General features: G+C 35.7%; 1 protein-coding gene across 6 annotated transcripts in view; it reads right to left on the bottom strand.

Annotated features, from left to right (window-relative positions):
* Positions 1-2,631: 2,631 nt before the first annotated feature.
* The window catches only part of KLHL28 (kelch like family member 28), a 35,282-nt gene continuing 10,149 nt past the window's right edge, over positions 2,632-27,764 (bottom strand). For 3 of the 6 annotated variants that reach the window (XM_040477037.1, XM_040477038.1, XM_040477036.1), the window contains exons 2-5: positions 19,413-20,311; positions 10,601-11,044; positions 8,467-8,675; positions 2,632-7,200 (exon numbers count right to left, since the gene is read on the bottom strand). In XM_040477037.1, coding sequence (XP_040332971.1) covers positions 7,037-7,200; positions 8,467-8,675; positions 10,601-11,044; positions 19,413-20,311 — 1,716 coding nt within the window. In that variant the 3' untranslated portion in view covers positions 2,632-7,036. Of the gene's footprint in view, positions 7,201-8,466; positions 8,676-10,600; positions 11,045-19,412; positions 20,312-20,943; positions 21,026-23,505; positions 23,856-25,477; positions 26,370-27,764 lie in introns of those variants that run through there. The other 3 variants (XM_040477039.1, XM_040477034.1, XM_040477035.1) reach the window with 3 other exon arrangements.

A 27,764-nucleotide genomic window follows, 5' to 3' on the forward strand; every position in this document is an offset into this window, starting at 1 on the left:
CATGATCTCGCGGTTTGTGAGTTCGAGCCCTGCATCAGGCTCTGTGCTGACAGCTCATAGCCTGGAGCCTGCTTCAGATTCTGTGTCTCCTTCTCTCTCTACCCCTCCCCCACTTGTGCTCTGTCTCTATCAAAAATAAATGTAAAAAAAATAAAAAGAAAAAATAATGGATCTGGCAGTAGTTGTTAGTTGTTAATAGCTGCAAAAAACAATCAAGTGAAGAATTTGATGGGGAACTTGATAATGGAGGGGTCAGGTTGACAAGGCCTAAATGAAAGCCATGATTAACGTTAGCATCACTAATAGTGGGATAACCAGACATAATGTACCTCAGATGCAATGTAATAGGAAGAATATGCATCAACTACACTTACCAAAAAAAAAAAAAAAAAAAAAAGGGAAAGAAGGGAGGAAGGGTGGGAGAAAGGGAGAAGGGAGGAAGGAAGGTATGGAATGAGGAAGAAGAAAAAAAGGACCTGACTTTAATCAAGACTCTATGGTCAACTATGAGAAATTTGAAGACTAAGACAATAGCTAAACAATACCACAAAAAGCAATTAGCCAAATCTAGAATGTGGGACAAGCTACTAGACAAAATGATCTCATTTGTTCACAAGTATATGGCATGAAAAGGGAGAGTGGCACAGTGACCGGTAGAGGTTGAAAGGGACTCAGAGCTAACAGTCAAACGCAAAGTACAAACCTTTAGATCCTGCCTCAACTGACAACAACAAAAAAATCAGATCAGGGAAATCTGAATATAGATTGTGTACTAAGTATTACAGCAGTATTAAATTTTTAAGTGAGATTTTTATCAATGTAATTGCTTAGAGAATGAAAATTTTAAGTGTCCACTATCATTTAGAGATGCAGTCTCAGTTCTTTATCAGTCATATTGCATGTCTGGGATTCTCTTTAAAAATATTCCAGAAAAAAAAAAAAACAGGGTGAATAGATGAAGATTAGCAAAATTAATTACTAAAAGGTTAATTTCTGAAACTGGGTGATGGGTATATGGAGGTTCCACTAGTATTAAAAATGAAAAAAAGGAAGCCTGGAAAACACATTAAAACTCACAAAGTATTCTATCTTATCACAGAACTTCCTTTTATGCCTCAAGAGTTTGGACTCTTCATTGTAATAGCTTTTTGCATCCCGTTATGAGCCTATCGTACAATCCACTCATCACAGTCTTCCAAATTAAAGTTGAAACTTCTACTCCCATTACTGCTCTCCCATTACTGCTCTCTAAGAGAACCATCCAGTAATTTTATGAAAGAACACAAGAGGTACAGCTTGAGCATTGCCAGGATATCACTGTCTTCTATTTTCTCTCTCTGGGGGGAAAAATTAGGTGTATTTTTAATTCCTCAAGTAGATTGAAGAATATGGCTTTACTCCTTTGTGCTATCATGTCCTACACATACTAAGCTTTTAATAACTCTGCTGACAGATTTTGCAATGACTTCTGGGTAATATGAAAGCTATCTGTGCATGTCTTAGACATCACAAGCCAAACTTCATATGCATCAATTCAGTCAAGAAATCTTAATTTCAGTATTTTAATAGGTACTCCTAAAGTGCTTATTTGCATATTTTGTCATCTATAATAAATACCTCAGTATATACGTATATACTTAAACTCTAGGAGTTGCCCTGTTAAGAATGCAGTTCACGGTGGGGCGCCTGGGTGGCGCAGTCGGTTAAGCGTCCCACTTCAGCCAGGTCACGATCTCGCGGTCCCTGAGTTCGAGCCCCGCGTCGGGCTCTGGGCTGATGGCTAGGAGCCTGGAGCCTGTTTCCGATTCTGTGTCTCCCTCTCTCTCTGCCTCTCCCCCGTTCATGCTCTGTCTCTCTCTGTCCCCCAAAAAATAAACGTTGAAAAAAAAATTTTAAAAAAGAATGCAGTTCACGGATGGTTAGCTGATATTTTAACCAGTAAACCTATATTCAAGGCAGCTACAAACACTTCGGTTATTCATAATTTGACCAACATCCAATGTTTTGCTCATTAGTGTATTAAATGTCAGGGACATTGTTGGGGAATAGTGGTTCACAGAATAACATGAAATCAAAAAGTTGTTCCTATTGGTGAAGTTAACAGTTTCAAGATATATGGATTGCCTAAATATATGAGATATTTCCAATCCTTGCATGGACAGGTTATCTGAATCCATTCAGGCCTATAGTTTACAAATTCCTTAAAGATGGCACCTGGGGCTTAATCCCTTGTTTACAGAGCCTTCCCCGTAGGAGGACTGCTGGTTACCTGATGCTGGCCATAAACGTAACAGAATCCTCTGCAATGTTGCCTTGTCTGCCTCAAGTAAACCCCTTACAAGGCAAGTTAAGGAATCTAAAAGGAGAGAAAGGGGGGACTGCATGGAACTTACAGACTGAATTCTTGTGCTGGCTTTACTAAAGAATGTTTCTTTAATAAGTGTCCGAACATGTGGCAGAATTTAGCACGACACACGTTTCCATTATAATCTTGTAATAAGAATGTAAAAGATTAGCTATCCCATACCCACCTCAACTTTTGTGGCCACTACCTGCCTACCAACAAGCATCTAAAAGTTGAGAACAACAAAGTCAGCTTGGGTCAGTTCAAAACATTTGACGCATATGAAGTCATGTTTCTCAAATTTATTTTAAACATTTCACATTAAATGAAATTTAACCATAGTCATTACAGAGCATCACCACAACAGTACACACAAAGAACTTTTAAAATAAAAGACAAAAGAATACAGCTTTCAACAAGTTAAATGCCACTTTACCATGTAAACAAAAATAAAACCCTGATGCTAAAAAGATACATATTCAGAGGTAAGATACATTTACAAAAACATTTAAACATTAACATAATCCACAACTACCTCACATTCTTTGCAAGAGAGTACAAATATTAGTACTCTACATCTACAAAATTTCAGAATCCTGTTAAAATCAAAACCATCTCTGGTTTATGATACAGCACAATTCATAAGGCAAAAATAGAGGCATTATCATCCAGTTCTTTAATTTCACTTGTATTTTAAGGCAAACTTGGAGCTTTTTGCTTATTATTTTAAAATAAACGGGACTTACACATGATAAGTTGACAAAATTAATAATAAATTATCTCTAGTTAAATATGTATAATATAAAAGACATATGGATAACAATTTTTCTCTCTACAGAGATGTAAACTGGATTTTTATTGACTCCATATTCACACCAGTAAGTAAACTTGTAAACCTATAGTATTTGAAACAATGTATTTTTTACTCTTTTCAAATGTGTATCAACACTGAATTAATATACTGTAAGTGAAAATCCAATATGTATCCAGCCACAGAATAAATGTATCTAATTAAACCAGGTCTAATTAAAGTGCTGTTTTACAAAGGAAAGAAAAAAAAAAGATTAAGAAGTAGAACTGGATGTTAACTTGACATGTGACATCTTCTAATTTCTTTATTTTCAGACTACAGAGGTTATAGAGGTTATCACAAGTTTATTGAACTTTTAAGCAGTATATTTATTGTAGAATCTGATTTTCCTGAAAATGAGCACTTAGGTGACAATACCAGAAATCCAACACCAAAACTGAAAACAAACACAGCATTATAGGTACATATACTTCTTCAATGTTAGCCAGAGCCTTGTAATATAGTAAATAATTTTTTTGCAGTTTCTACAATTTTGTTTTTCTAATAGAAAATATATTATCCAATTCCAGGAAGTTTAGAGTTCTATAAACATTAGGTTTTCTATAATTCTTTACATGTCAATAAAACCTAATTGGACACTAAAGGACACAAATGTTTATACATAAACTGGGTGTCTAATCACTTCTAGTGATATTGGTTATAAGGAATTAGATTCATACTTTACCATAATAGTTATTTGGGTACAGGTCTCCCTCACCATACTTCACTCGTTGAGTGAAAAGACTGTATCTATTATTTATAATATTTCTAGCCCTGACAGAATCTGGCACAATACCACGTGCAGATAGTAGACCCTCCATAATTTGTCAAGCTAGCAAAATAATTTTTCAAAACCTAATGCCATTTTCCTACCATTTGATATCACTTTCTATAGTTTGATATTCATTCATATTTAAAACATTATTAGCAATAACCTATGGAAACATCCTTTGGGCTACATTAAAAATCACTTAAGTTCTATTACTATATTTAACAAAGATTAAATACCCAAACATTCCTACAAGATTAAGTCGTCATAATTATGGAAGGCAATTATCTTCCAGGTGATTAGATAATTTCTATTTCCATTGTCACCTTTTTTTTTCCAAAATATTTCTGGGCAATCTTAAACAGCTTTCTTCCCATTGCCTGAGTATATAAAATTATGTCTAATATCATTTATAAGCAAACACTTTGATGAGTTTTGACATGAAAAACATGTGACTTTAAATTCACAATCTGTCAGCAAAGTATTCATGATGAAACTTCTCAGAAATCCATACAAGAAGGTCTACTGTAAAGTTATCAGTTGTCAGGTTACAATACCTCTGGTTGTTATGGATAGTACCGTAGGTTTGGTAAACCCAAAATTAGTTATTTCAAAAGTTTGGGGTTGTTTTCTTTCTTTTTACAGGTTTTTATAATTTTTTCTCTGGTATACAGTTTCTACTATTGCCCAAGATGTTTCACATTTAGTCTTTAGCAAGATAAAGTTTTGAGTTTTCCAAAACAATGATCAATATATGCCTTTGGTCTAATTTACCAAGTGATTCTATGTTTAATAACAATTTGATAGTGGGGATAACACATGAGTAAAACATTGTTAACATGTATAGTACAGACCTGTTTACAATTAAAATAAATTTCTATTGTCTTTCAAATGCCCTTATCTTCTGGGGATAGAAGATTAAAATAGTATAATAGAATGCATTTAATAATATAAACAGAAAAAAGATTGAGTTGAGAATTTAAAATTAAGTAAGTAATGAAATCTATTTTAAATTGCTTTTCCTTAAATAAAGTCTAGGCCAATCACAATAGTGCACCTTGTTTCTATTCAATAGATTTATTCAAATCAATTAAAAAGTTATTGCTATATATCATTGTTATTCAAACAAGCAACATAGAAAATACTCAGCCTGTCAATTTTATTAGTAACTTCTGTTGAGTTCTTAATTGTAAGAGACTAAAAAATCACTTGCAAGGTTTTATAATCTGTGCAAATATTCATAAAGCATACTACTTACATGATTAAACGTGATTTTATGTAGTTTTGCACTATGTATTTAAAACTACACTGGCAGTTTATGGAAGAACAAGAAAAACTGCAAATTGCCAGGCAATAGTTTCCAAAAAATAACATATTTGCTAATGAATGAACCTATGTTTTATAATTACAAATGGCTTCTTAACAATAGTTTGGAATATTATGGCACTTAAGAACGCAGTATGAATTTTTTCTTAGAAAACAAATGTACACTGGTTTTGCAGAGACTATAAAGAGATAGCAGGCAGGTTAAAAAAAAAAAAATGAAGGAAAAGAAAACAACACAACTACAGTACCAAAAATACAAGTACCGACATCCTAATAAAATGCAAAGTAATAGGTTCAAGACTGACAGGTATTTACTAAAACATGCTAAAAATGAGCTAACCACTAATTTTAAATAAACTATCACTGGCTATAGCAAATAGTCTTGCTTGTTTCTTTAGTCAAAGTAGAACCAAATTTAGAACCATTACTCAAGTAAACATCGAGTTCCAGTTTTCCTCAGTAACTTTGTAAAATATTCAATTACCTAAGAAGTGTACAAAGTAATGCATAACTGCCTAGTGCTTCATATTTAATGCATATATTTGTTTTTAAGAAGGACATATAATATCTAGCACAAGGAGAAAGAAGATTAAAAAATGCATCTTTCTTTAAATCACTATTCAGGAACCATGAAAAGTATAACAGGCCATTTAGATGACTCTTGGATGTTAACATTAGCATAACTGCTAACACTTTTAATAAGCACAAATGAACCAAGCCAGTAAAAAAAAAAAAAAAAAAGAAAAAAAAGAAAAAATACTATCAAAACATACTATCATGCATATGTCATACTGAACATTCAAAAGAACATTATAGCCTTGTTATATATCCTACAGTTAGCACCATTTTTATATCTGAACACTTTGAAAAAGCAACCAAAGGTCTTAAAAAACTAAAATGATTATAAGGATATATGAAAAAAAATCAGTATGTACTTAGAATGTACTGAACATTTGTCAAATATTTACATCAACACTGGGAAGCCTGCTGTACTACGGAAATAACAAAAAAACTGAAACTGATATGCTTAACTCTTTCTATCCATGCTTAGTATAGCACAGGTGGGTAGCTAAATTCATCCAGCCTTAACCTGACCATAGAAAGAAGGCATAAAGAGCAAATATCTGCCTTCTTAAAATGAGCCCCCAAATATGATAGTAAAAGCATTTGTTCTACAAACTTCTTATATCCCCATTCCTAAAGCCATTTAGTAGGAAGAGTATCCAGATGACTCACTATGGTATATAATTTACAACCCTTAACAGTACCCCCCTCAAAAAAGCAGCCCTTTATTTAAAATGTGAAGCATATGAATTAATATCCAACAGACAGTATCAGCGCTCTGTCTAGTCATTCAATACACTCCAACACTGAAGCATCTCTCATCCTAGGAAATCATGGTGCATATATTAAGTAAGAGGGAGAGCTAAATTTTTTTTTTTTAAGCAGCAAGATTTTCTCCACATGTACACTTATGAACATAAAACGACTCTATCCCAGTATTAGGAGGGAAAAAGTGCACAATTAAATTGGCAAGTTTTTTTTTTTTTTTTTAATTATTGATTCACTATGTAATCAAGAGCAACCAAAGCTACTTTATCAGTTCAGAGTACCCAAGAGAACTTTGAGTCTTCATGCCATTTCAAGTTAATAAGAAAGTAATGTAGCTTTTGGATTTCAGAAAATTGGGCATCCTTTCATGCGGCACAAGGTTCATTACCACACTATTTCCACAAATCCACACTTGTCAAAGTGCAGTTAATCCAAAGTTGCAGCGACAGTATATCATGCCAGCTGAATCCAGCCACGTATCTGAAATAGGGTCATATTTCTGCACAGTATTCAGATAGGAAGACCCTGAGTGACCGCCGACTACATAAAGGTAGTTATCAATTACTGCAGCACCAACTCCTAGGAAAGGTGAGTAAAAAGAGGGAAAAAAAACATGTTAACCATGAAGCAGACTTCTCACTAAAAATAAATTTGTATTTTAATGTTTTCTTAAAATACATTCTAATAATCTATTATTAATTATACAAACAATATAGCCATATGTACTTACTGGAAAAAAATCCTTAACATGAAAGCAAGAGTTCAAGTCTTCCTTCACTTCTCCTCCCTAATCCTATTCTCCCTCTCCTCTACCACAGAAAAATATGAAGAGTATATTATATGTCTTCCCATATGCTTTGTCAATTTATATGTATATATTTTTCAACAAAGCATTCATCTTTATCAGGTTTTTAAATGTCTTCAAATACTCGAAACATGTATTGAACTATATAACTTAGACTTTAAAAATTCTACCGTATACACTGTTTTACACAGTTCTAAACAGAACATGGCTACCTAATGTTTTCTCACATTCTCATTATTTTATGGCTTTCCCTCTTATGCAAGGAAGCATTTCCATCAGCAATTTAAAACTTTCTCCTTAAAATAATATGATTTGAGTTTGGGTTCAAAGATAATTTCCTTCTTTTCCTCAAAGCTGTTTTTGTTTTCTCTGGGAACTGAAATCCAACCTTTTCTAGATCTTCAAACTCCTTCAGTAGGTGAAAACACTTGAAAGCAAACATATAGACTGATGTACAATAAAAAAAAACAAAAACAAAACAATGCAAAGATTCTGGGTGTGTGTGTGTAGCATAAAAAGATGACACTTGTGGGGCCTGGATGGCTAGTTGGTTAAGCATCTGATTCTTGATTTTGGCTCAGGACATGATCTCACAGTTCATGAGATTGAGCCCTCCATGAGGCTCTGCGCTGACAGTGAGAGGCCTACTTGGGATTCTGTCTCTCTTTCTCTCTCTGCCCCTGCCCCACTCGCTTGTGCTCACTCTCTCTCAAAATAAATATTAAATAAACATTTTTAAAAAGATGACATTTGTTGTATGGACAGAGGAGTTTCTGTAAGATACATTCTATTCCCACCATTTCTAAAAATGTGTTCTCCCAACTATAAGAAATGATAATATGCACAATGGCATATTAAAATCACAGTTAAAGAAATCTATTTAATTTTGTTGAATCATTTGTCTCTCGAGTCGAGCACAGAAGTTTTTTTTTTGGCTGGACAAGTAATACTCTTACTATTCCAAGGACCTATTATTATTCTAAGAACATCACTTCTATAAGAAATATTACCCTATATGTTTAGATATTAGTTATTATTACCTGTTCTGGGTTCTTTCATTGGTCTACACACAGTCCATTGATTTTGATGAGGGTCATATCTTTCAATGCTTGACAAATGTGAGACACCATTATGTCCACCCACCACAAAAATAAAGCCTAGCATGACACCCACACCAAAGTGAATCCTTTTATCTGCCATAGATGCAACCATCTCCCAGGAGTCCTTACTTGGATCATAACGCTCCACACTGCAAATATTCACAAAAGAAAGAATTAATTCACATATTCTTTGTGCCACTCTTCCTACCAAAACAAAATTAAAACCTACCATAGTTTTAAAAGTGCAAAAAGTCAAATAAAACAAGAATAGTTTTCCTAAATGTTTACTTTTTGCTGATAAAATTGCAGGGATAAAAGCTTACCTTGTGAACTGAGAGCAAAAATAACAGTACGTTATTCCCTTATATCATACAAGCAGCAAGATGTATTAAGGACATGGAGCTTCTGGAGTTAGAAAACCTTGGTTCAAGTACTAATGCTGTCTACTTAGGGTTAAATGAACTGAAGCTCTAACACTCTGGGTATGTGTAATCCTGGATAAGCCATTTCCTCTCACCTGCAAAAATGGGGATAATCTAACCTCAAAGGATTCATGTAAGAATAAAGTCAAATGCGTATGTATGTTCTGAAAAGACTCTGAACATCCCAAATTATAGATGTTTTCTAAGGACACTAAGGATCTTTCAAAGAGCTAAGGAAAAGGGAAGATGAAAAAAAAAGGAAAGGAGAGGAATTTTTTGTCTATAGAATTCATGGTTTACTGTAAACATTGCAGTAACCTCAGAGTGATTTAGGAGAATTCAGGGATTTAAGTAAAGTCTGCATTCCAGATAACACTTGGCATTTCCAAGCTGCATTATGGATATCCAAAACAAATCAGAATGTCCAAAACAAGCTTCCTAGAAAATCCCAGAAGGCCTCTAAATCTGTGATTTGCCCTGAAGGGCACAAAGGCAGGCTTGTTGAGCTCCTTCTGGTCCTAACCTAACTTCTCAAGAAAGCCTGAAGCATTTGAGAGTCGGTAGCCTAATTCTGGAGTTCAGAACAGAGACCAGACTGTAGACTGACTAGAATATAGACTAAACTATAAATATTTCTGAAAGAACACCAGAATAAAAGCCATTAGAGCACAATTACTGGACAAGAAGAGTTGATAAACTTAACAACTTAAACTTGAAGATCATTACCTCCCAATAGAATACTCAACCATTTATCTTATAAATTTCTGCCAGCACATTTTCAAAGATTAAAATGCATGTCTGTGCCCCAAAGACTTTTCCTTCAAATAAAGGCGCAAATAAAATGGAAGAATACTTTAGCTTACAAAGAAATAAAAATTTATAGATGAAATGCTGTTGTGCCCCTACTTACGCAGTTAACAAACCACAACATACTCTTTCATCAAATGCTCACACTCAATAAAACATACACCACTCTAGTTACTATCAGAGATAAAATCTCTAGAACATCAATTTCAACAACAGTTCAGAATTATGATTAATTTTCCATATAAGCAGTCACTTTATGCTTTTATTTTTCTTGTATATTTTTCTCCTTTATTCAGAGAATACTACAAAATACAGAAATTGCAAATTAGGACTCCAGCAGAACTCAGGTACATAATGATACACACATGATTATAGAGTAAGAATCCAAAAAGGAATATTTAAATAAGGCTTTATATATGTTTATGATGCACTATAATATATAAGCATATAGAAATTACATTTTTCACTTTTTATTCTGTTAAGCAATGCAATAACAGACCATTTATACACACACATGCATATTTATATATATTCATCACTCAAAATCTAAAGTTGTCCAACTTCATCTTATTTTCAGATTTCTGAATTTTAAAATCTAGCCGAATTATATTAAATGAATGAATGTAAATTCTTATAAGAGGGATTTCTTAGGTCTATATTAAATCATCATGTAAAACAATTACAATTATACCAGTGGAGCAGATTAAATTTCCCAAATGCCTAACAATATTACTTTGAAAATTAAAAAAGGAAGTTCATTCATATATACAAGTTGTGTATGAATCATTATTAACGATACTTAAAAAAAAATCTACAAGCATATACAACTTCATTAGGTTAAATACCTGTTCATGTGGGCAGGACCATACCCACCAATGGCATATATCATTCCATCCAACACAGCTGCAGCAAAACAACTTCTTGTTGTAGTCATTGGTGCCACATGTTGCCATTTTCTTAATTTAGGAATATACTTCTCTACAGATTGTAAGTAAGATTGTCCATCATAACCACCTAATGCATAAAGTTCTCCTGCAAGTACTACTACTCCAAGGGTACTTCGGCTCTCATTCATTCTCTCGAGAGAAGTCCAGGTATTTGTATCAGGATTCCAGCATTCTACTGAATTTTCATGTTTTCTGATAGTGATGCCAGGACGCACATTAGTTTCAATACCACCTATAACATACACTTTTTGGTCTAAAACACATATTCCAAATTCATAGCGAGGAATGTTTAGGGGTGCCAAACCAATCCAAGAGTCATTCTGAGGAAAGTACATCTCCACACTAAAGAATAAGCAGAAAAAATTAAATTTTAAAAATCAAAAGGGCTCAAAAACAAAAATGTTTAAACTCTTTAATAATCAGGGACGTGCAAATTAAAACAACAAACCATGACACACTTTCCAGACTGGCCAAAATTTAAAGTCAGATAATAGTAACTGTTGGCAAGAATGTGAGCAAGAAATGCATACTCTGTTGGTTAGCGTGTAAACAGGTTAAACTATGCTGGAAAACAATTTTACATTACCGGGTAAAATTGAAGATACACAAATGCTCTGACTCAGCAATTTCATTCATATGGATCTACGCTACTGAATGCCTGTTATAGCCAGTTTTCAGGACATATGTACAGAAATGTTTACAGCAGCACAGCACAATCATCCATCAAAAGGAGAATGGATAATTAAGATGTGGTATATCCACCCTATGACTGAATAACTCCACTCCTAGATATATACCCAAGAGAAATACACACATGTATATAGATGACGTTCATAGCAGCATAACAGTCAACAAATGGAAACAATTCAAATGTTCATCAACCATAAAACAGATAGACTGTGACATATCAGAGAATACAACAATGAAAATAAATTATAGGTATGTGTAACAGGAATGAATCTTACACATATAATGTCACGGGAAAGAAGTCCAATTCAAAAGGATACATTCTGTATAGTTTCATTTATAACAAGTTCAAAAACATTTCTAATTTCTGGATTAGAAATGAGGATAGTGGTTACCTTTAGGGAGGGCAAACTCCAGGGTGGTTTCTGGTGTCGATCATATTTCTTTCTTGAACTGGTTTGTGACATTCACTTTGTGATAGCTCAGTGAGCTGTTTGCTAGGGATCTGTGCACTTTTCTGTATGTATGTAACCCTTTACCCAATTTTTATATTTAACATGTTCATTTTAGAAAGAAAATATATTATATCCATATACTGTAATACCATACACCAATGAAACTAAGTGAACTACTGCTTCATGCAATCTCACAGGTGAATTTCATAAATTTACTATTTAGTGAGAAAACACATCTCTGAAGAATATATATGCTGCATTTAGATAAAAACGTGTAAAACCTAATGCTATATTGGGGCACATAAATATGTGATGAAAATTACAATGCAAGGCAAGGAAATAATATACAGAAAATTCAAAATAGTGGTTATTTCTAGGGGAAGAAAGGAGATGCACCAAGGAGGGACAGGAGGGACACAAGGGAATTTAAAGGTATTGTTAACAGTTATTTCTTAAGCTGGCTGATAGGTACTTGGGTTTTTATTCTTTATATCCTGCATGCTTATTATATATGGCCTCTTGCAAGTATACACATTTCATTTCAATGCCTCCAAACTCAATAGTGCAATGGCATAAAAATATGTTTTCTATTCAGTATGACCAAAGAACATTCATTCATTCAACAGTCATTGAATGCCGATATACAGTTTTGTTATATTGCTTGTTTTAAAAATATGAACTCATTCCAAGGAGAATGATACATCAGGGAATTATTTGACCTTAATGAGAGAAGTTTCAGTGGGGTGGTGTGGACAAGTCTTGACTGGAGTGGTTCAAGAGAGAATGGGAGGTGAAGTGAAAACAGTGGATATCAACAACTTTTCTAAGGATTTTACTATAAAGAGTAAAACAGACACGAAGCAGTTACCAGGATGAGCAGAGAAAGACCATGGCATTCAGGGAAAATTGATTTAATCTGGGAACTTAAACCAAAGCATGTCTGCATGCTGATGGCAATGATGCAGTACAAGGGGAGAAGGCGATGTAAGAGAGAGATGGATACATGCAAGAGCAGAGTCCTGTAGAGGAGAGGAATGGAAGCTAGTAAGTAGAGAAATGGAGGGAATGGTCTTAGAAGTAACTTGGTGGATCTGGAGATCAGAAAATGAGGTAGTTCTCTTCTGATTGCTTCTATCTTCTCAGTAGAGTAAGAGATGAAGTCATCAGCTGAGAGTTGGAAGGTGAGGGTGGGGGGTTTGGATGTTTTCATGCAGAGAAGAGAAGGTATAAAACAGTCCTCGAAGGGAGTCAAAGAGTAAACTGGTTAGGGAAAGTAAAGGGGTTGCTGAGAGTGCTAAGGGCCCCAAGTGACACAATTTAAGATGGGTATTATGTGTGCTTCACTGCTCAGGTGCAGCCAGGGCATAAGTAGAGAACTAATTTTAACTAGATGAGTATGATGGAAGGAAAGAAGGGCAAGAGAGCCATGAGTGTATTCAAAGGGATGATGATAGTGATGTTCCTGGAATCTAAGCTGGGTAAGGAGTGAAGTTGAGGACACTTAGTGATTGGTGAGCAATAAAGTTTTCTGATTATAGGGCCAAAGGATTAAAAGTCTTGAGGTGACAAAAGGTAATTGCAGTAGATGTACTGAAATAAATAAGCTGGCAAGAAATAAGCTGGCAAGAAATAAATAAGCTGGCTAGTCAGAGACTGGAATGTGTGAAACCAAGATTTTGAAAGTTTGAAGTCACTGGTAATGACAAAGTTGAAAGTATGATCATGAGAATAGGTGCCCAAGGTAAGGCAGAAAGACTGTTAGAAGTGAGATCAAGGAGAGAGGCAAAGTTGTTGAATAACTGTGGATCATACTACGGGGATGATGAAATCAACAAGAATGTAAGCCAGCTATAAACATCTTTACTAAATGTAGTTACTAAAGGGACAGCAGATATTGACAATAAGAAGGGATATCGAATGATATCACCCAATGGCAAACACTTGGAATGAGTTGAGATATTTGAGAGAAGGGAAATGAAAAAAAATTGGACATGAGGAACAAAGAAAACACTTACTCAACCTTTAGGACCTGCGATACATGAGGTATGGGAAAACAAAACAGTTTTGAGAGGGCTCTGGCAAAAACAGTATCTGTAAGCATCAGTCATATTTCAGAGTAAGAAGTTAAAAATAAAGATTTTTCTTATGATTGAATATAAATTCTATAGGACATGGCAGACAGCTCTGAGGAGTCAAAAAAAGAGGGCTGGGCAATAAAGTTAAATTAGATGATATACAGAATCTACAGTAACAGTGCAATAAAAATTCTATTTGGGTTATGTGTCAGGTTCCTAGCAGAGAGCTCCTAAACTTAATTTCCTGAGTGATAAGAATATCTTTTGTTTTTTATAATGAGCCCCTTTCAACCACACTTGAGTTTATGCTACTGAGGTGACTACAAGTGGCCACCTAGATAGCTTCAGCATGGGAGCGGTAGCCAGAGGTACCAACCATGTAATTAACAGTCTGGAGGTTGAGCTCAATCACCAATGGCCAATGATTTAATCAATCATACCCTTATATCAAAATCTCTATTACATTCCCTAAACAATGGGGTTTAGAGAGCTTCCAGGCTGATGAGTACATTGAAATGCTGGGGGGAAAGGGAGAGGGGGTGGGGGTGGTGGAAAAGGCGGTGGCATGCCCAAAGAGGGCATGGAAGTGCTGTTCTTCTCTTCGCCACACCTTGCTCAATGTCTCTCTTCCATTTGGTTGTTCCTCAGTTGTATCCTTTGTAATAAGCTGGAAATAGTAAGTAAGTACTTTCCGGAGTTCTCTGAGTCATTCTAACAAATTATCAAACTCGAGGGGGGTGTTGTGGGAACCCCTGAATTTTCAGTCCTCCCTACAGAATTGTGGGTAGCCTGGGCATCCCCTTTCGTGGCTAGCATCTTAAGTGGGAACAGTCTTCTGAAACTATGCCTTTAAGCAGTGGGGTCTGAGCTGACTCTGGATAGTGTCAGAATGGAATTACTGGACCCACAGTTAGTGTTGGAGAACTGGTGTAAGAAAAAACCTCTCAATGATAATAATAGTTCAGCTTTGATGATGGATTTTCAGAGATGATTTTTCTAGGTAAACAGAGATACAAGATATAAAGGCATTAGTTCTTATAATCTTTGAGGACAAATGAATAATTAGTTGTAATGAGAGCTTCTTTGTTGGAATTTGACCTGTAACTTAGAGCACTGAGGTGAGTGATGTCATGAGTGGTTTGGCTAAAAGTCCATTTAACATTTAATGTATTTGCATAATTAGTCAAAAACACTTTTAATGTACTGCCATCCTTATGACACCCTGTGTAAATAGAAACAACACTGTTCTCAGAGCTTCCTGAGAACTTCCTTAAGCTACCTACCCAGTCTCCACTTCCCTCTTTTGCAGACCTCCTTCCTTTACTAGTTAAAGGGAAAAACAGGCTACTAGATAGTATCTATCTTAAACCCCTTCTCCTTCTCCCACCCCTCCCCACTCCTGCAAACTTATCCTCATTTCTGGTCTTGGAACATAAAGGAATTTCTCTTTCTTATACTTAAAACCTACCTTTGCTTTTGGTACCAACCCCTTCCTATTTCCTTTAAACTCTTGCTCCATCAGCGACCATTCCTCTGTCCTGTACCTTTACCTTACCCCTCTTTACTGGCATCTGACACAAACATACTCACGTCTCTCTCTTCCAGAACAAAATAAACAAAAACTTCTCCTGACTCTATCATTGTGCTTGCCTTACCTCTCTCAACTCAGCCAAGATTGTTAAGTCTTCACAGTTTATTTCCTTATTTAATACACAGCTCAATCTGCTATAATGTAGCATTTCTACAATTATGCTGAAATCAATCCACCAAAAGTCACAAATGTTCCCCATATAGTCAAGTCTAAGAGCCACTTTTCTATCTTTATCTTTCTGGAACTTTCTTTAGCATTTTACATTTTTAGTCACATTTCTTCCTTCTTGATACATTTAAATTGCTTGGATTTCATGATACTATCCTCTCTTTTTTTTCCCTCATTTTAAATTTTTTTTTAAGGCTGTTAAGGCTGACTTTTTTTTTAAATTCAAGTTAGTTAACATACAGTGTATTCTTGGCCTCAGGAGTAGAACCCAGTGAATCATCCCTTAAATAGGACACCCAGTGCTCATCCCAAAATGTACCCTCCTAATGCCCATCACCCAACCACCCCATCCCCCCACCGACTTCGCCTTCAGCAACCCCTACTTTGTTTTCTGTATTTAAGAGCTTCTTATGGTTTGTCTCCCTGTTTTTATATTAAAAAAAAAAAAAAAAAACAACAATGACTATTCTCTCTTGATTCTCTGACCTCTAAGACTGTTCCTGTTGCCCTCATCTTGATTAGTGTTCCCCAGAAGTTCATTTATGAGCCAATCTTTTTTCCTTTCTCTATGTTTTTAATGGGCAGAAAGAAGGAACATTTAAGCTAGTCCAGAAGACTTCATGGTTTTAATTTATACCTCTAGGTGTTACTACATGCCAATAACTTACCATTTCCAGTTCTGATCTCTTTTTTGAGCTTTGCAATCATGTCCAGCTAGTGGGACATCTTTCACTTGGATATTTAATAGGCACTCTGATCTCAGTGCCTATTAGTTTCCCCTCTAAAATGGCTCCTCTTCCTATATTCTCTCTCTTGGTATATATTTATCTAATATCTAACCAAGAAATCAAACTCATCTTGGCCATCCCCTCATATCCATTCAACTAAATCTTGTCAGTCTGCTCTCTTAAAACATTTTTTAATTAATGCCCCCTTCTCTAACTTTGCTACTTCTACCCTAATTGAGGACCTCATAATCTCTTGCTTACACTTTTATAATAACCTCTTTCCTAATCACTCAGATACTAATCCTGGCCTCTCAATCTTTCTTCATAACGCAGTCAAAATGATCTAATATATGAATCTGATCACTGCACTACCCTTCTTAGTTTTTGACCCACTTAAGAAAAATCTCTTCATCATGGCACATAATACATTCTTTACTTGGTCCATACTGACCACTGTCTATCACTTGCTGGTTAGACCTTTGAACTTTATTTTATTTTTAATGTTTTTTTTTCTTTTTTAAGATTTTATTTTTAAGTAATCTCTACATCCAACATGGGGCTCAGACTTCCAACCCCAAAGTCAACAGTTGCATGTTCCACTAACTGAGCCAGTCAAGTACTGAGCCAGTCAAGTACCCCGATCTTCAAACTTTATATTCTGGAATACCAAACAGCTTTTTTTTTTTTTTTTAATATTTTAATTAATTATTTATTTTTATTTGAAAGAGAGAGAGGGAGAGAGCAGGGAAGAGGGGCAGAGAGAGAGAGAGAGAGAGAGAGAGAGAGAGAGAGAGAATCCCAAGCAGGCTCTATGCTCAGTGTGGAGCCTGATGTGGGGCTCAATCCCAAAACCCTGGGACCATGACCTGAGCCAAAATCAAGAATAAGACACTCAACTGAGTCACCCAAGGGCTCCCTCCAAACAGCTTTCAGTTTTCTGCACACCCTATACTGTCATTCCATTGCACTGTGTCTTTGTGTACTTCCTGTGATGCCCCTGCTGTCTTTTGCTTGGGTCTTGCTTAGCCTTCAACACAACTTGGATGTTAACTTCTCCACAATATCTTCCCTAAATCCTCCAAGTGGGATAAATGCCTTTCCTTAACATTTCCATGGGATTATTTTAAACACTGCATTAACACTACATATTACAATCACCTATTTAAATATTTGTCAAATAAATAAATATTTGTCTCCTTAACTAAATTATAAATCTGTTAAAGATCCATTACCCAGCATAGTGTATCTGATGCACTGTGTCTACACTATTTTTGCAGAAATATATTGAATAATTACTTAGATTGATTCCACTGTTTCCATAGTTATAAATTATACTGCAATAATACTAGCTTAGGGCAAATGACATTAAAATTTTTTTTTGACAGATTGTATGATGAAAGATTACTGGGTCTAAACACATCAACAGTTCTTATAACTCTTCAAAAATTTATGTCTATTTTTTAAGTTTATTTTGAGAGAAAGAGAGAAAAGGAGAGGGGGAGAAAGAGAGAGAGACATAGAGAGAGACTGAGTGGCGAAAGGGCAGAGAGAGAGAGGGAGAGAGAAAGAATCCCAAGCAGGCTCCATGCTCAAACTCACGAGCCGTGAGATCATGACCTGAGTCGAAACCAAGAGTCGGAAGCTTAACCAGCTGCACCCTTATGTCTATTATTTTTAATATTTGAGAGACCAAGAGACAACTGGTCAAGAATTTTTACCAGGTAAATTCACACTTGGAATTTTCTGTCATGACATTTAACTAATATGGTTTACTTTATGCCAATAATTAATGCCTTTAACAATAAGAGTAAATAATTTTTATAGTCACTATAACTAATGTTCTACCTACAGCCCAATCTCTATGATACTAGCTTTAGACTATGCAATTAACTTAATTTTAGACAATTAAAATGCACAGTAAGACTTTTTAAAAGATACAGATATATCAGTTGACACCACTAAAACATCAAGTTTCCTATCACTGGACAGGAAAAAAAGCAATCTACCAAATTTCTGAAAATGGCCAGAAAGAAATCCATATTATCAAACACGAAAGTTTTCATGAAGCATTCCCATTCAAGGGTAATGCAAAGGTAACATCCTGCTATATTTTCAATATATAAAGGTTACTTGTATAATGCTCCAAATCAGAGGACTTTTGTAAATAAATGTTTGTTGGAAACCCAGTCACCTCATTTGTTTATGCACTGTCTATGGCTGCACTCACTACAATGGCAGAGCTGAGTAGTTATGACAGACACCATCAGCCCATGAGGGACTTTTGTAAATAAAGTTTTGTTGGAAACCTCATTTGTTTATGCACTGTCTCTGGCTGCATTCACTACAATGGCAGAGCTGAGTAGTTATGACAGATACTATATGGCTGCAAAGTCTAAAATATTTACTATTTGGCTCTTTATAAAAAAAAAAAAGTGTGACAACTCCTACTGTAAGTTATTAGAAAAGAAAACACTCTTTACTTCTGTCATTAAAAAATATTCACACCAAAGAAAATAAACATGGAAGCCTATGATTTGTATTGGTATCCTACTTTTTCTTACTTCTTTGGTGGTTCTTCTAATTAATGGTATTCATTCAAACCCACTATAGTCCCCAGTCTGCCCTCATCAAAAATTCCTAGCTCTCCTCTTCAGCATCTTCTGTTATAGTTAGCAATAATAAATCCCTGCTGACCTGGTCAAATAATAACGTAAAAAGTTTCACAAATTAAAAGAAAAAAAAAAAAGACATAAAATGGTAGAAAAGTAACCAAAATGGATAAAGTTTGTGCAGAGAGGGCTTGAGGGGAGGTTGTTAATAACTGGGAGTGTTGAAGAGAATGGATGACAATGTGATTGAAACAATCAGGAAAGTGTTTTAGGAAGAATGGAAGAAATAAAAAGAAGAAAGCAAATAGTAAAATCAAACTTTTAAAAAATATAGAACATTAGCATACTTAGCATAAAATCTTTTAGTATCAATCATTTAAGAAAGCTTTCTATTTACCTGTCCAAACAGGCAAATAGTCCAGATTTTCCTCCTACTGCACAAAGTACTTTGGGAGCACAGCGAGGTCGTGTCATCAGGACTGTCTGATGAGAAAGTCTATGTTCAGGCATAAAGTGGTACTTTAGGGCTTCATTCAAAAGATGTTTACAAGTGCGATCATCACGAATAAGATGATTTGCTTCATATAGTCTAGTAAGAAACTTAACACTCAGCAATGGTAATCTCACACTGTTAAGTAGCTGTGCTAAGTATTTCTGACGTTCTTGTACGTCATACTTGATCCAAGACTCAAGTGCGTAAAAAACAGTCTCTTCAGTAGCTACGTTCAAACAGTCATTGGAAACAATTTCATCCAAATCAGCATGTGTAAGTTCAAAAAACTCTTCAGTCTGGCAAACGGCTTCAAAATTCTGGCATATGTATTTAGTAGCTGCCAAATAAAGGTCATGACAACCATATGTCTCTGCAAAACGAGAAATTCCAATACAATTACCAGGATCAAGCTGGCTTTCAAGAAATGCACAACATTCTTTTAGGACAAGCTTTATCTGGAGTAGGTTTGCTGCTGGAAGGAGAGATTCAACTGTGTCCTGCGAAATAAAAACAGTCCCGGTATAGGCATACTCCACAATGGCCTGGAGAGCAGTTTCATCAATGCACTGAAACTCAACCTCACTGTTCTCTTTTTCAGAAAGGTTTCCAGTGAACATAGCTTTGAAATATGGGCTGATGCTGGCAAGTACCACTTTGTGAGCATGGATTTTAACATCACCTACTCGAAGAACGATGTCACAGAGTTCGTGATGTTGACGAAGAAGATTCAAGCCCTGCAGAAGTTGTTCAGAATGTAAGTGGGTTAAGTTAGCAAGCATGTAGGTCGGGGATGTGTGGTCCATCTATGGAAAAACAAAAAGCATGAACAGTTATTTCAAAATGATCTTGCTAATATGATTGATTCCTTTTTCAAATAGTATAAAATTAGCAAAATCTGTTTACTGGTCTGTTTGTTGGTTTTTTAATACTTTATACTAAATACTAGACAGAAGCTTTTAGAGGTAGAAGGGATATTACCAATCATATAGTTCAACTTCTATATCATAAATATTAGGAAACAGAGGCCCAAAGGTTATGTGTGTGATATGTCCCAAACCGCAAAGGTCTCTTGACAATGGACTTTTGGACTACAACTCTGCCAACTCTTCTGTTTCCTTTCATTAAATTCAAGTCTGAGTTACCACTGAGACAAATTACAAATGTGAAAATGCTTAAAGGAAAATGAGTTCTGAAACAATGCTAGTAGGTTTTTGGCTATTTTATCAGGAACAATATCAATGCCTACCAATCTAATCAACAGATGCTTTAGCTGGAAAGAAATTCCATGTTAACACACATTTTAGTCAACAATTCAATAATTACTTTGATAAAGGGTGCTGAATTTAACAAAGGTATTACTATCAACCAATTGAATGACAATAAAAATTAATGTGAGTACAATTTGATGCTCTATAGTGAAGGCAATTAGGCTCACCTACTCATCTACACCATATCTACTCAACTCTTCACCATAACTTTAGATCATATTCAATCAATCTTCTTGCCACTTTGTACGTCTGGAAGATGAACAATAAAAAACAGGAAAAAAGAGACAGAGGAGAATAAAAGAAGAAAAAGAAGCAATAGGGATTGCGGTAAATTGAATAATGGCTCCCAAAAAGATATCCACATCCTAATCCCTGGAACCTTTGAATGGTACTATCTGGCAAAAACAACAACAACACTGCAGTTATAATTAAGGATTTTGAGATGGGGATATTATCTACTGGATTATCCAGGTGGACCCTAAATGCAACTTGTAAGAAGACTGTAGATTTGACACAGAAAGAAGAAAAGAAGGTAATATGACCATGAAGGCAGGGACTGGAATGAGGCAGCCACAAACCAAGTAATAACTGGTAGCCCCCAGAGGCTGGAAGAGGAAAGGAACATATTCTTTCCCTAGAACTTCCAGAGGGAGCATGGCCCTGCCAACACTTTAATTTCAGCACAGTGATAACTAATTTCGGACTGTGGAAGAATAAATTTCTGTTGCTCCTTTAAAAGGTTTATTATTTTAAGAGCGAGAGAAAGAGAGTGCGAGCAGGGGAGGGGCAGAGAGGGGGTAGAGAGAGAGAGAATTCCAATCAGGCTCCATGCTCTCAGAGCCTGATGAGGAGCTTGCTCCCTCAAACTGTGAGATCATGACCTGAGCCAAAATCAAAGAATTGGATGCTTAACCTAAATCAAAGAGTTGGGCATCCAGGTGCCCCTGAATTTCTGTTGCTGTAAGCAACTGAGTTTGTTGCAACTTGTTACCTAAAAAATTAATACACGGACACTTCAAAATGGATCTTTTTAAAAATATATGTACATATATATATATATATATATATATAATTTTTTTTTTTTTTTTTTGTGAGAGAGAGAGAGAGACAAAGAGAGACAGAGTGTGAGCAGGGAAGAGGGAGAGAGAGAGACAGGGAGACAAACAATCAGCAACAGGCTCCAGGCTCTGAACTCTCAACACAGAGCCTGACACGGGCCTGAACCCAAGAACTGTGAGATCATGACCTGAGCTGAAGTCCAACTCTTAACTGACTGAGCCACCCAGGCATCCTTCTTCAGAATGGATCTTAGCAGCTGCTTAGAAATATGAACTGCTTTGTTCCTATCTCATTCACACTTCAAACATAAGTTATTGGGATAATAAAAAAGTAGAAGATTTGATTCTAATTTTTAAAGTATTACCAAATAAATCAAAACATTCCAAACCAATATCAATACAGGTAAGACTGGGAGAGTATAGCACTTTATTCCTATGCATTTTTAAGTGGAAATATCCAAGTATTGAAACTTTTATCTTCATCAAGAACTTCATCATTTCACACTTGTTTCAAATGAATTTTAAATCCATTAACAATCCATGGTAACATGGCCACCTAACAGCTGGTATCACTGACCTCCACTTCTGATCTCTCCAAATAATCCCCCACACATCTAACAGCATAATGCCAATCATGGTATGAACAAGTCTCAAGAAATTTCTGGAAAAAAAATTCTGTGTCTTCCAGTAGGTACTTTATTCCAGAACAGAAAATTGGTAAGAAGACAGCAGCCATAGGCATACGGTTAGATCTGGATCTGTTCTTTTACTTACTATAGGATTGACCTTTTAATCTATTTAACTCCCTTTAGTCTCAGTTTACTGGAAAAAATTAGTATTTTGACTAAAAAGTGAAAAATGAACAACAGGAATGGAAAACATACAGAAAACAAGTGAAAAGATTAAAAAGCAGTCTTAAGCTACTTTACATCTAGTTAACTTCTCTCATCTTCATTTTTCTGATCTATAAAATGAAACATTATACCTGAACTATATACCTCACATGGTTTTTGAGGGTCAAATTAGATATTGCACATGAAAACGCAATAAACTTTCAAGAGTTACAAGTACAGGGTATTATGGTGAGGCAACAAAAGGGGAACAGCATCAGGAAATAAAAAGGACCTTGGAAATATAAGATAATGAGTTTTAGTCTGAACTAGGTCACATACTGTTACATGGAATCGATACATTCCTTAATCTGAATATTAATTTTTTCATTCATAAAAGAATACCTCCCTCTACCTCAAAAGGTTATATGAAAATGTTTTCTTAAAGTTGTTTTTTTTTTTTAATGTTTGTTTTTGAGAGAGAGGGAGAGACAAAGTGTGAGTGGGGAAGAGGCAGAGAGAGGGGGAGACACAGAATCCGAAGCAGGCTCCAGGCCCTGAGCTGTCAGCACAGAGCCCGATGTGGGGCTCCAACTTGTAAACCATGAAATCATGCCCTGAGCTGAATTCGGATACTTAACCAACTGAGCCACTAGGCGCCCATTTTAAATGTAAAGTTCCATACAGTTTGAAGTGCCATGAATATAGCACTTAAGTGCCATTTTATTAAGTTGCCTCTTCCCATATCCTCACTTTCACTAATTCCCATTCTTTCCACAATAACCTCTCATTCCAATAAAGCTCATGTAATTATTAAAGGGCTATACAAATATTTTCTTACCATATGCCTGATTTTTGTCTATAGCCTTTCTCCTCTCATTTTCTTTTCATCCAATTCAAATTCTCAACAGGCTGGGTCAAATTTAACTTCATCTGTATGTCTGTAAACATTTAAATACTCAATTCCTTTATATGCAATTAATTATATGTGCCGTTTTATGTAACATAAACAACTCTCTCATTGTCTAAGACTCTCAACTCTCTCAACTTTCATTTGTCTTATTTCACAAGGAGAATGTTATTCAGACTGAAAAGTGCAGAATAAACAGGAAAAGTGAATGGATTCAAAATAAGAGAAAGGGGGTGCCTAGATGGCTCAGTCACTTAAACATCCAACTTTGGCTCAGGTCATGATCTCGCAGTTTGTGGGTTTGAGCCCCACGTTGGGCTCTGCTGCCAGCTCAGAGCCTGGAGCCGGCTTTGGATTCTGTGTCTCCCTCTCTCTCTGCCTCTCCCTGCCCCCCACCCCTGCACTCTTTAACTAATCAGACAAGAAAGGGAAATAAAGAAATAAAACTGCCTTTGTTAGCAGGTTACAGGATTGTCTATGTAGGAAATCGGAAACAATCAACAAGAACATTCCTGGAACTAATAAGCAATTATAGTAACGTAGCAAGATACAAGGCTAATATCAAGTCAATCCCTTTTCTATCTATACATCAGCAATGAATAAGTGAAATTTGAAATTAAGGACATATTACCGTTGACACTAACACCTAAAAAAATGAAACACTTAGATACGAATCTAACAAATATATATACCATTTATGTGAGGAAAATTGTAACATTCTAATGAAAGAAATCAAAGAACTAAATTAATAAGAAGCTACTGCATGTTCATGGATAGAAAGACTCAAAATCATCAAGATGTCAGATGTCAGTTCTTCCTGACTTGAACTATATATTCAATACAATCCCAATCAAAATTCCAGCAAATTATTTTGTGGATATTGCAAACTGATTCCAGAGTTTATAAGGGGAAGTAAAAGACACAGAAGAGCCAACTCGATATTGAAAAAGAACAAAGTTGAAGGACTGGCATTACCTAATTTCAAGAATTATTATAGGGGCCCCTGGATGGCTTAGTTGGTTAAGCATCCAACTCTTAGTTTCAGCTCAGGTCATGATCTCAGTTTGTGAGTTCAAGCCCCACATCCACTCTGCACTGCCAGTGTGAAGCCTGCTTGGGATTCTGTCCTTCTCCCTCTCTCCCTGCCTCTCTCCCTCAAAATAAATAAATTGAAAAAAAAGAAAAAAAGAATTATTATAAAGCTGTATTAATCAAGACAACTGAGCCATCCAGGTGCTCCTAAAAAAGAGAAGTCTTTAAATTTTTTTTTCCAACGTTTATTTATTTTTGGGACAGAGAGAGACAGAGCATGAACGGGGGAGGGGCAGAGAGAGAGGGAGACACAGAATCGGAAACAGGCTCCTGGCTCCGAGCCATCAGCCCAGAGCCTGACGTGGGGCTCGAACTCAGGGACCGCGAGATCGTGACCTGGCTGAAGTGGGACGCTTAACCGACTGCGCCACCCAGGCGCCCCAAAAAGATAAGTCTTTAAAAAAATAAATTTAAAAAAAGGAGACTTAGCTAATCTTTCAATTACTACCAGTGCCACAGACTGGAGACTGTTTTAAAAAAATAAGACAGTAAATTCAACATTCTGATAAGGTTAATGTTATATTTGATAATATTTTAGAATAAATTATTAAAGGTTTGATTTGTGAATACCTAGAATAGGATGTAGTGATCTGTAAAACTAGAATGGATGAGCTAATAACAGTAAGACATGTTATAGACTAATCTTGTTTCTTCTTTTTTTTAATGTATATAGAAGACTTGGACATCAGGAAAAGACTTGACGTTGAACTAGATGTTGTAAAGAATTTTACAATGACTCTCATGATTTTGACAGCAAAACTAAAAAATATAAACTTCAGTTAACTAAATTAGCAACATGAGAGTATACCACCTTCATGGAATGAGGTTTATCTGGAGGAAAGCTTCTAGAACATGCTGTAAGGCCAAAATGAAGAAGATACTTGGGCATTCCCTTCAACTCTGCAGGTGACATGAAGCTTCCAAAGACAGCAAAATCAGTGGTTAACAAATCAAGGATCCAAAAACACCTGATATCTAACAAGAAATTTAAGAGGGTAAATGTTGAGATTCTATAATGAATTACAAAACAACTACATAAGTATAGCTTAAGAGAGAAAAGATACATTTGTAGAATATGTTTAAAGGGCTCAGGGGTTTTAATTTTAATATTATTTTAGTACACTAAGCTTATGTACATTTAAGTTGCAATAATAGAACTATAATATGCAGAACTAACAGAGACATTCTCACTTTGCTCTGCAAATGTCACACTACATCTAGAGTATAGATTTTGGATACCATCCTTTAAAAGGGAGCTAAACAAAGTATAACACCTGACAAAGAGAAGAAATTCAAATCATGTCTCATGGGTAATGGAACTGAGGATGTTGAGTCTGAAGAGAAAGAAATCTGAAGGTTATCATGTAAAATAACCTAGGGGTAAAAGTTACTCAATAACTATATTATTATTATTAATTACACAGAGATGTTTCAAAGATTAAATAAGCTTATACATATAATGTGCTTAGAATATTGTTTACCAGTAAGTTCTTGATAAATATAATTTTATTTACCAATAAGCTACTGCATTTGAAGTGAATTTCTTGACTACTTAAAAGGTATTCTGCTTTCTGGGTTGCACCATTTCTCACTACTAGGTAAGAAATCCACTCTGTACTACTGAAATCCTGTGCCCCATAAAGTATTGCAGAATTGCTGATTTTTAAATCAAGTAAATGGAGGCGCCTGGGTGGCTCAGTCGGTTAAGCGGCCAACTCTTGCTTTCGGCTGAAGTCATGATCTCATAGTTCATGAGTTCCAGCCCCACATCTGACTCTGTGCTCACAGCATGAGGCCTGCTGCAGATCCTCTGTCCCCCTCTCACTGCCCCTCCCCCATTCTCTGTCTCTCAAAAATTAACTTAAAAAATCAAATTAATGAGTTATCCATTTGTTTCACTTTTATATAAATAGGAACCATATAGTAATAGATCCTTACAGTAAACTAGTTTTTGTGTATTTAAGACTAATAAATTACCACTAACATAATATGAAAGCATGATACAATACTGATTTGTAAAAAGACACACACATAAATGTACACACAAAACACATAAACACACACACACACATGTGTGTCTGTGTGTATCTCAAGTATCCAGATATGCAGGACAGTATGATTTTAATAAGGGACTCAGGAATCAGGGTCCTAGGGTCACAATATTGTCTTTACTATCTACTAGTTGTGTGACCTTGGGAAAGTGATCTTAAAGTCTCATTTTCTCATCTCAGTAAAACACAGACAAAACAGCACATATAAGAACTCAATAACTGTTAGATGCAATTTATTATTATCAATATCATACTTAGAAAGGCTTGTTTTTTGCTGGCTAAGCCATGTGACTTCCTTTCATGCTTACCAAAAAAGAAAAGAAGCTTACTTACTATCGAGTGAACTAACATAACCAAAGCCTGGCTAATCTGACCGGAAAAGATACAAGGCACTTTTAAATTTGGACAGTTTGCTAGTAGCACACAAAGAAGAGTAAGCCAAAGACTAGGCTTCCTGAATTCTTGTCCCACACAACAAAAAGGACAAGAAAACAAAAGGGGCTGGACGATGGCAACACAAGTTAGAAGAACCCAAACTACACTGCAGCTAGGCAGTTTTATGTTCCGCAGCTCTATTCTTTGGGGTAGGGGCACATGAAAGCCCCACATCTCATCGTAATCAGGGAGATGAAAAGAAGCACTCTCATGACAGACTCTCAGGGTTATAAAAAGGCAAGTGGGAGATGGACTTATAGCGGCTCCATAAAGGTCTGCCAACTTTTAGTGTTTCAGGAGAATCACAAGGTGTTCCAGCACTCAGATAAGCTGCAGTCCCAGGATTCAAGCTTTTCCTTATGTGGACACATACAGGCAACGATGAAGGTCATGATGAAGCTGTTCCCCTACACTCAGACTTTCTATAGATTTCTCCTTTAACCTACTTTCTTAGTCCCCCCCCCCCCAAATAATAAAAATGATCAAAGTTTGAAAAACAACTCAAAGAAAGGGAACTGGCAAAGATGACTTTGTGAAAAAAACACTCACACATAGTTCCGTGCATCACTGTACAGGATACACGACACGATGTTCATTCCCTTTAAGTTAAGA

This window comes from Herpailurus yagouaroundi, unplaced genomic scaffold, assembly GCF_014898765.1.
Source record: "Herpailurus yagouaroundi ecotype Mexico unplaced genomic scaffold, PumYag 141, whole genome shotgun sequence".
Lineage (NCBI taxonomy): Eukaryota > Metazoa > Chordata > Mammalia > Carnivora > Felidae > Herpailurus > Herpailurus yagouaroundi.